Source organism: Ylistrum balloti, unplaced genomic scaffold (assembly GCF_031769215.1).
Source record: "Ylistrum balloti isolate Yb309-2 unplaced genomic scaffold, AGI_CSIRO_Ybal_v1 Utg369944, whole genome shotgun sequence".
In the NCBI taxonomy this organism is placed as follows: domain Eukaryota; kingdom Metazoa; phylum Mollusca; class Bivalvia; order Pectinida; family Pectinidae; genus Ylistrum; species Ylistrum balloti.
The window spans coordinates 273,484-284,296 of NW_026782050.1; the positions used below are offsets into that span (position 1 = coordinate 273,484).

Here is a 10,813-nt window from a genome sequence, read left to right on the forward strand (position 1 = left end):
CAATACAAGTACATTGTAATCATAACAACAGGATGATGCAAAACATTGTAATGCTGGTGTGTTGTAATACAAGTACATTGTAACACTAGTACATTATAATACTATGACATTATAACACTAGTAACATGTAAAGTAAGCATTTACACTACACATACCAGGATTTGGTTTTATACAGTTTATTTGAAGGTAATTTTTAGTTAAAATTGACATTTTTAAGAGTGTCTGAACAAATGAAGCCAAATGCGTTCATTTAGTTGTATTAATGGAGGTTATCTACTGAGCAATAAAATATAGGATGTATAGTGGTATCAGGAGAGGTTATCCACTGTACATTATGTGCTAATGTAGGTTGGATAGCTTCTCAAGGGGAGATAATCCATTGTACAGTAAGATATAGGATATATAGTTGTATCAGGAGAGGTTATCCACTGTACATTATGTGCTAATGTAGGTTGTATAGCTTCTCAAGGGGAGATAATTCGTTGTACAGTAAGATATAGGATATATAGTTGTATCAGGAGAGGTTATCCACTGTACATTATGTGCTAATGTAGGTTGTATAGCTTTTCAAGGGGAGATAATTCATTGTACAGTAAGATATAGGATATATAGTTGTATCAGGAGAGGTTATCCACTGTACATTTTGTGCTAATGTAGGTCGTATAGCTTCTCAAGGGGAGATGATTCATTGTACAGTAAGATATAGGATGTATAGTGGTATCTGGAGAGGTTAACCATTGTACATTATGTGCTAATGTAGGGTGGATAGCTTCTGAAAGGGAGATAATCCATTGTACAGTAAGATATAGGATGTAAAGTGGTATCTGGAGAGGTTATCCATTGTACATTATGTGTTAATGTAGGGTGGATAGCTTCTCAAGGGGAGATAATTCACTGTACAATAAGAATTGGATGGGTGGTTACATAAGAGTGAAATCAATCACAGATGAATAGTCCTAGTGATAAATTGGTTAAGCACAGTAAGCTGTTTTTAGTCGATGACATATTAATGCTTTGTTATTTAATGTCATTGGAGAGATCTTCTGTATTTCTTGCCAAAATCTATAATTAACTTTATAAGTTATATGCAAATCACTGCTTGCTCAAAGGGTTTTCCCTTGAATATCACCATGTAACTGTGCATTAACATTAGAATTATTTTAAAGTGGAGAACTGTTCTGACTCGGTTTTACAAATTATTTCTAAATTTGATCATTTTTATACACACGATTTTGTCTTGTATGAATTTTGTCCTGCTTATTTTTCAATACTCCAGATTAGTGGCCTACAAATGCTTTGTTTCATGTAGATGGTGTGTGTGCTGTTATGCCATGTGATATACGTTTTTTGCCCCAGTAATTTGGTGCTACGTTACAGTTTTATTTCTCTTACATTTTATCATGAAATTGGTCAAATATAAGGGAAGCATGTGTAATATTTTTGGAGGTTAACTTCCTTGGTTTTCCTAATCGTTTTAAATGTTTTCTCTTTTTAACCTTTTAAGAAATACTCAATACTCTATACTAAGTATATTCAGAATTTTTAAGCCATTACCATAATGAAGTGATAATGTTATTTGTGAGAATTATGAGCCCAGCTGAAGATCTGGGTGGGAATCTGCTGTATCAAAAGGCAGGTTGTCTATATGTTCAATCTTAAACACACTACAACAGCATTGGTTATACAAATGTCTTGCCCTGGCCCCAGAGTCTCACAGTAATAGTAAGGGCTCTAAATTTACAATCCTTTGTCTGAACACAGTAATAGTAAGGGCTCTAAATTTACAATCCTTTGTCTGAACACAGTAATAGTAAGGGCTCTAAATTTACAATCCTTTGTCTGAACACAGTAATAGTAAGGGCTCTAAATTTACAATCCTTTGTCTGAACAAAGTCTATAGGTTTTTTGTATGGTTAAAGACCAATGTGCGCTGGAAAGTTATAAATTAGGGACACTTTAATAGCGTCGAAGTCTTTGATACCTGAACTGCTTCTGATGAGTTGGCTACATTTGAAATATATCTGTTTTGTCCTTTGGATCAGGAATCACATAATATAAAGGGAAAAGTGCTGTATCTCTTTGTGTGCTGTATCTCTTTGTGTGCAGCCCCCAAATGGATGTATATACATATATATTTGCTATTGTTTTATTAATATCTAGGTGAGCAATACAAGCCCTTTGGGTCATTTGTTTTCATTACCATATTTGTCAACTTCCCTGTTTCCAGAGCAGTTTCCTGGTGTTCATTGATCCACTCTCCTGAAAGTTGCAGTAATTATTGTCTATTTGTTAATTCATATCTTAATAACAAAACATTTTCGCTACATCGTCTTCATAATTGTTGTTTCTTTACTTTGATTATCGACACACCATCAAAAAAATAACTGCAGTCTGTAATGGTTGGCTAGAATTGACACAGCATAACATTGCTAACCTAATAGACCAGTACTAAATCTCAAGGATTTTTAACATTCCAGCTAACAGAGAAGTTCACCTCTCCCTACAGGCAAGCTCCTTTCATCCAGTTTTTTAATCAGTCCATCTTTTCTCTGTAAGAGTGCTAATGTATCGTTTCAATATGAAATTTTGATATAATTTTATTTGGTCTTCGACTGCTGAAATGTGTAAATTGTGTTCAACAATGATTTTTTTTCTTTTGGGCAATGAAATATTGAGTGCATGTACAGTAATTATTTAACGTGTGAAATGTGCTTTTATAAGGAAACACAGGTCCTTTCTATCTTGCTGATGAATTATATTACAATAATTTACTTTAAAGTTGACCTCAATCTGACTGGGATATATATACACATATCCAGAGAGGAAAGATTTCTCTCCTCAAATTGACCTAGTATGAAGTCCAGTAGCTCTATCTTTGAAATGACCAGTGGCCAGCACACTAATCAATATTGATGTTGACAGTCGATGACTCAGTGAGAACTGATTAGGCTGCTGTGGCCCAGGTGTAGTATAACATTGTGAGTCAGTCTGACCCCATGTTAGGTACCACTGACAAGCATGTGTCACCCCACGATAGTTAATCCACGTTAAAGTTAATCAGTTCCTGAAGAATTATGTGGTAGTCTGTCTAGAATGTTCACTGTTTACAAAGATGTTCTTATTAGAGAAACCAGACACCCGATGCTTATCGTTTATTTTATGGTTTGTTTTCACACTATCCCAAAGTATTGGACAGATATTTGTGAGATTTTATGCACAGGTTTCCCTTTGGTTCCATTTGTTTATATTACTGCTATGGAGCAGTGACAAGGTCAAAGGTGAGGAGAGACAATTCCTCTTAGCAGTATTATTACATAATGTGAAAAATTGATAGGATTTAGTACAAAAGGTCTAAGACCAAATAATATAAGGTTAAGTGCATGATGATACACATCATTAACTTTGTTGCAATTGATATCAAATGTGTCATAGGTGAAAGGTCAGAATCATGTGAGCAAAGTTCAAAGTCATTAAGGTCAATTTAAACACTATGTCACAAAATTGGGAAACATTGGCTATGTATATTACATGATATATTGTACTATGTCAAGGTCACCATAGAGGTCAAGGATTTTTTAACAGTACATGTATAACATTTATGAAATCATTATAATATTGTTAGAATTGATACAGAGTAACCTATTGAGGTTAATCTCTTATTTAATATTTTCATTTTGTAAAAATTCTATAAAATACCAGGTTTGGAATTAAAGTCTTTGAGAGAAACATTCCAGTAAAGACAGTTCTCAGGGTAACTACCTTCTGTTTTGTATACACGTCGCCTCAGCTGATGTCTCTGAGAAAGTCAGTGCTGCAAGGTGCACATGTAGATATACAATTGCACAAGCCAAAGATGTTTATAACTTTACATATATGAGAAATTCACTTTTAATTAAAGTATACCTGGTACATGAATCTAATGTTAACAGACATTTTTCAATACTAGACATCACTTAATTTTATCAGATATTTTAATCGACAGTTTGCTAGAGGAACACATCAGCTGGAAGAAAGTTGAGATTTTTGGAGGATGACCTTATAGTACCTAGAACCTAATGCCTGTATTATAACGAACTAATTCCCAAGCTATTCACCTTTTAGGTTTGTTATCCAAAATGATGAAATCCAATAATAAGATGAGGGATCAGTTTGCTCAAGCTTCAGTGGTAGAGAAACATGTTTACTTGTGTGTATAGTTGCTCAAAAAATCATGTTTATATAGATTTGTCTCCATAGGGCTGTTAAAATCTCACTGTTTTTTTTATTCTAAATCAGACTTCAGGTTTGTAAAACAGACTTGAGATTAACTTCCTGTGAATTGTAGTGATATTGGACTAGAGAAAGTGCTCAAGTTGAAGTATTGTGATTTAAAGCTTGTGTAGTACTTCAGGAAATAGATTTGGATTGTGCCATGATAAGAAATATTACAGAGTGTGTTCTACATTTATTTAATGTTATGTACATAAACAATGTGCATGTTTTTCCTGGTTATTGTTGGGATATTGTTGTTAGCCTCACATTTGTAAAGCTTGGCATGGATATGGTGATTCACTGTTATAATTCATTAGAAATCTGTTATAATTAATTAGCCTATATTAAAGACATTAAATATTGTTAAACACTTACCACATTGTAATCCTTAATTCAAGTCCTTGTAGAGTAATATATCTATTTGTAAGTACATGTGTGGGTATATAGAACAAAATTGTATAATAAATGTACCAGCCAGAACCTCCATAACCCTGGGGGGTTAGTGACCAACCCAAAATACCTGTATCTCCGATGGGGGTTTAAAGGTGTGGTCCAGCCCTGCTCTGTCTCTGAGAGTATGACAGATATGAGCCAACTCAAATCCAGGTATCTTGGAGAGGTTGGATAGATATGAGCCAACTCAAATCCTGGTATCTTGGAGAGGTTGGACAGATATGAGTCAACTCAAATCCTGGTGTCTTAGAGGGGTTGGACAGATATGAGCCAACTCAAATCCTGGTATCTTGGAGAGGTTGGACAGATATGAGCCAACTCAAACCCTGGTGTCTTGGAGGGGTTGGACAGATATGAATCAACTCAAACCCTGGTGTCTTGGAGGGGTTGGACAGATACTAAAAGTCATGTATTGCATGAAACAGTAGTGATCATATATCTGTATTTAAGTCATACAAGAATAATGAATTATTTTGTAATTTCAAAATTGTTTTACATTTACTAGTCTTACTGTAATAAATATACTGTAATTAAGTGAATTGTATCTATTTGACTGTATTAAATATCTTCATCATTTTACAGTTATTTTTCTGACCATCATAATGTCAAAAAACTCCTTAACTCGTCAGGAAAATAGAACATAATACTGACACATGTACATGTTCTAACATCCAAATAATTTTCAGAGTAAAACATTATATAATGATTTATGTCAGGTATACACTACAACACAGTCTGACTTACTGTATGTACATAGTTACAGCTCCTGGGTGTTGTACCTGTATCTGTAGTATTTACATAGTTACAGCTCCTGGGTGTTGTACCTGTATCTGTAGTATTTACATAGTTACAGCTCCTGGGTGTTGTACCTGTACCTGCAGTATTTACATAGTTACAGCTCCTGGGTGTTGTACCTGTACCTGCAGTATTTACATAGTTACAGCTCCTGGGTGTTGTACCTGTAGTATTTACATAGTTACAGCTCCTGTGTGTTGTACCTGTACCTGCAGTATTTACATAGTTACAGCTCCTGGGTGTTGTACCTGTAGTATTTACATAGTTACAGCTCCTGTGTGTTGTACCTGTACCTACAGTATTTACATAGTTACAGCTCCTGGGTGTTGTACCTGTACCTACAGTATTTACATAGTTACAGCTCCTGGGTGTTATACCTGTACCTGCAATATTTACATAGTTACAGCTCCTTGGTGTTGTACCTGTTCCTGTACCTGTAGTATTTACATAGTTACAGCTCCTGGGTGTTGTACCTGTACCAGATGTATTTACATAGTTACAGCTCCGTGTGTTGTACCTGTACCTACAGTATTTACATAGTTACAGCTCCTGGGTGTTGTACCTGTAGTATTTACATAGTTACAGCTCCTGTGTGTTGTACCTGTACCTACAGTATTTACATAGTTACAGCTCCTGGGTGTTATACCTGTACCTGCAGTATTTACGTAGTTACAGCTCCTTGGTGTTGTACCTGTTCCTGTACCTGTAGTATTTACATAGTTACATCTCCTGGGTGTTGTACCTGTACCAGATGTATTTACATAGTTACAGCTCTGTGTGTTGTACCTGTACCTACAGTATTTACATAGTTACAGCTCCTGGGTGTTATACCTGTACCTGTAGTATTTACATAGTTACAGCTCCTGTGTGTTGTACCTGTACCTACAGTATTTACATAGTTACAGCTCCTGGTGTTATACCTGTACCTGCAGTATTTACATAGTTACAGCTCCTTGGTGTTGTACCTGTTCCTGTACCTGTAGTATTTACTTAGTTACAGCTCCTGGGTGTTGTACCTGTACCTGTAGTATTTACATAGTTACAGCTCCTGGGTGTGGTACCTGTACCAGCTGTATTTACATAGTTACAGCTCCTGGGTGTTGTACCTGTACCTGTAGTATTTACATAGTTAGAGCTCCTGTGTGTTGTACCTGTACCTACAGTATTTACATAGTTACAGCTCCTGGGTGTTATACCTGTACCTGCAGTATTTACATAAATACAACTCCTGGGTGTGGTACCTCTACCAGCTGTATTTACATAGTTACAGCTCCTGGGTGTGGTACCTGTAGTATTTACAGTTACAGCTCCTGTGTGTTGTACCTGTACCTGCAGTGTTCAGTATGTCTTTACAGCTCCTGTGTGTTGTACCTGCAGTGTTCAGTATGTCGTTACAGCTCCTGGGTGTTGTACCTGTACCTGCAGTGTTCAGTATGTCGTTACAGCTCCTGTGTGTTGTACCTGTACCTGCAGTGTTCAGGATGTCGTTACAGCTCCTGTGTGTTGTACCTGTACCTGCAGTGTTCAGTATGTCGTTACAGCTCCTGTGTGTTGTACCTGTACCTGCAGTGTTCAGTATGTCGTTACAGCTCCTGGGTGTTGTACCTGTACCTGCAGTGTTCAGTATGTCGTTACAGCTCCTGTGTGTTGTACCTGTACCTGCAGTGTTCAGTATGTCGTTACAGCTCCTGTGTGTTGTACCTGTACCTGCAGTGTTCAGTATGTCGTTACAGCTCCTGTGTGTTGTACCTGTACCTGCAGTGTTCAGTATGTCGTTACAGCTCCTGTGTGTTGTACCTGTACCTGCAGTGTTCAGTATGTCGTTACAGCTCCTGTGTGTTGTACCTGTACCTGCAGTGTTCAGTATGTCGTTACAGCTCCTGTGTGTTGTACCTGTACCTACAGTGTTCAGGATGTCGTTACAGCTCCTGTGTGTTGTACCTGTACCTGCAGTGTTCAGTATGTCGTTACAGCTCCTGTGTGTTGTACCTGTACCTGCAGTGTTCAGTATGTCGTTACAGCTCCTGTGTGTTGTACCTGTACCTGCAGTGTTCAGTATGTCGTTACAGCTCCTGTGTGTTGTACCTGTACCTGCAGTGTTCACTATGTCGTTACAGTTCTTGTGTGTTGTACCTGTACCTGCAGTGTTCACTATGTCGTTACAGCTCCTGTGTGTTGTACCTGTACCTGCAGTGTTCACTATGTCGTTACAGCTGTCTGGTTTTTCTGTTAGAGGTGTTTACACTAGCTTGCAGTGTTTACTTGGTATACCAGGTAAGAAAGCTTCTGGTGCTGCTTACATTATAAATGTGCCTCTAAATCAATGTATATCTTTCTGATAGGACCACATCTTTATTATCTGTTATTCTATGTATTAATGTACAATAAAATATTTTTATTGAACTTTTTAGTTTTATGTTAAGTGTGAAAGTGCCCTTGTGAGTTGTCAATCATCCACCACATGTTTTTATCCCCGCCCAACACAAGCTCAACCCAATTATGGAAAGATGGAAATAATGATACAAGAAGACTGATAAGATTCCCTGATGTGCAAATAAACACAGCAAACAGGGGCTCATACAGATATACCATGCCATCTTATCTTTTTGTTTTCAACTTTTACCTTTGCTAATGAACAAAAAAAAAGTTGTCCCTGGACAAAAAACAGCATGTGATGATCCACAATCTTTTCTTCCAGGAAATACAAACCTCTAAGTAGGGACGGAACAAGACACCTCGGTTCTTCACCTGATAAAATCTGATGCTTCACCCACTCAGCCATTGTTGTAACTGAACAATGTAGAACCCGATGTGACTTCATCATCAATATAATTCTGAAGAGGTGTTCACAAGAGATTTATTAAGCAATTTTATGGCTCCAAGTGTGCATTCAAGGACAGACATGCATATATAGACTACTTTATACATCCCTTAACTATGAGGGGAGGAGGGAGAATTACATATTTTATATGTTTTAGTATCTTGATGCACTTAGTTAGGCACATCTCACCAGAATTATTTCAGGGGTTTCAATATGAGATATTCACATGTTCAATATCTTCATTTTTACACAACTGATTAACACAGTTTAGGCAGTTCTTCCCGTTAGCCCAATTTCCTTGATACTGAATGTGTAATACATGTATTCAGGACAAAATGGGAGTCTCTCTCCTCAGCTGCCTTTACAGAAACAGTATAATTCAGTGACAACAAGAACATGTACTGTTGCTGCCAAAAAAAAACATTTCAAGAGGCTGAAAATGACAGCAAAGGAACAGAAAAAAAAAACTTAAAAACAAACCAAGCAACTCAAAATTAGAACAACATTTTATTCTTTCAAGTACAAACGTACATGTCTAGAAACTAAATATACACCCTGTTATTTGACAGCAGATTGGCCTCCATTTCTCCTGACTGAAACCCACACAGGTATCCAGCCTGGGCATGTCAATACTACTGACGCTTCAGTCCAAACAGTGCTAACTCACACCAATAGCACACACAAGTTCTATTATTGCATTGTTTGTGCTTCTTTTAAATACATGCAAAAACATAGTCTTTCAAGTAAAACATTAAATAGTTCTATAATCATCATCTAAATTTAATATCAACATTTTGTTTTTATAAGCTTTGTTACCTGTGTACATTAGCCTTCAATGTAATACATTAGATCTTACAACAACCCATTCATTGTGAATCTACACTGCCATCTTCATCAACACAACTTCCACTTAACATCTATTTATTATCATTGGTTCTCTAGCATTTAACCCTTTGGTGAGTGGTATTATGGTCGTGTTGTAGCTTTCCTTTCTTGTCAGTTTTTACATTGTTAGGGAGGAAGAAATACCATAAGATACTGTTAAACAGTACTGTAACCTTGTTCTTATATACAACTCTCCAACAATCACATAGCTTGTCACCAGATGGTTTTCACCAAAACATCAAGCATTCCTTGTATCTTGTAAACAGGTTGTAATGTTATAAAGCTACCAGGTACTCTCATAATAAAAAAGAGTTACCGCACAAAAAAATCATGTAAAATTTACATTGAAACAATTCAAATCAAAAGAATTCATGTATATGGAATGAAACAAGAAATTGTAAGTCCACAAAAAGATAATCATATATTTCAACACAGAATAAGACAACAGGCAAACAACATCAAGAAAATGTATGTCTTCTTTGTCTACTTAAACATTCCAGCAGACATATACAAACCTTCTGATTGAGTGTAATGAGCTAAAAAAAATGACCATGTCCTCGTGAGTGTTAGTGCCCCAGCAGTACACAAACAAATTCCTTTAATTTAGTGTTTTTTTGTTAATAATTAGGACTTCTTGAGGCATTAATGGGTTACTCCTAACGACTCGTACTACACTGGCTCATTATTAAATCATCTTGGCCGTCCACTCACACTACAGATATAACTGTACATTTTATGACTACACATAACTTTAGAATAAATGTATTGAAGATATGCACCCAATGAATTCAATATATTAAAACATATAAAGTCAGTTTAAAGCAGTTATATATATTGCTTCTGTATTATAATGTCTTGTGTACAATATAAGCACTTTTAAATAAAAAATAAATCCTTCTAAACAAAATAAACTGTATACAAAGGCTAAACTGGGTCAAACGTTCACACAGTATGGTAATACACTGTTACCCACAGGACTTTATCTACAGACATACGTTCACACAGTATGGTAATACACTGTAGCCCACAGGACTTTATTACAGACATACGTTCACACAGTATGGTAATACACTGTACAGACATACGTTCACACAGTATGGTAATACACTGTGGCCCACAGGACTTTATCTACAGACATACGTTCACACAGTATGGTAATACACTGTGGCCCACAGGACTTTATCTACAGACATACGTTCACACAGTATGGTAATACACTGTGGCCCACAGGACTTTATCTACAGACATACGTTCACACAGTATGGTAATACACTGTAGCCCACAGGACTTTATCTACAGACATACGTTCACACAGTATGGTAATACACTGTGGCCCACAGGACTTATCTACAGACATACGTTCACACAGTATGGTAATACACTGTGGCCAACAGGACTTATCTACAGACATACGTTCACACAGTATGGTACATGTTTTGTAGTCTATAGGACTTTGTCTACAGACATACGTTCACACAGTATGGTACATGTTTTGTAGTCTATAGGATTTTGTCTGCAGACATACTTTCACACAGTATGGTACATGTTTGTAGTCTATAGGATTTTCTCTACAGACATACTTCCAAACAGTATGGAACATATATCTGC

At 36.5% G+C, this 10,813-nt stretch overlaps 1 protein-coding gene and 1 pseudogene across 2 annotated transcripts; one reads left to right on the forward strand and one right to left on the reverse strand.

The window, feature by feature from the left end:
- The first annotated feature begins 1,481 nt into the window (after positions 1 to 1,481).
- Positions 1,482 to 7,902, forward strand: LOC132547273 (uncharacterized). Of its 2 annotated transcripts, none has more exons than XM_060211037.1 (2): positions 1,482 to 6,656; positions 6,871 to 7,902. In XM_060211037.1, the coding sequence occupies exon 2, from the start codon at positions 6,885 to 6,887 to the stop codon at positions 7,836 to 7,838; it is 954 nt and encodes a 317-aa protein (XP_060067020.1). In that variant the 5' UTR covers positions 1,482 to 6,656; positions 6,871 to 6,884; the 3' UTR covers positions 7,839 to 7,902. The 2 variants fall into 2 exon arrangements, with proteins under 2 accessions (XP_060067020.1, XP_060067021.1); XM_060211038.1 differs by having other exon boundaries at positions 1,482 to 6,611.
- LOC132547261 (uncharacterized) lies at positions 5,765 to 6,156 on the reverse strand (annotated as a pseudogene).
- Positions 7,903 to 10,813: the final 2,911 nt, after the last annotated feature.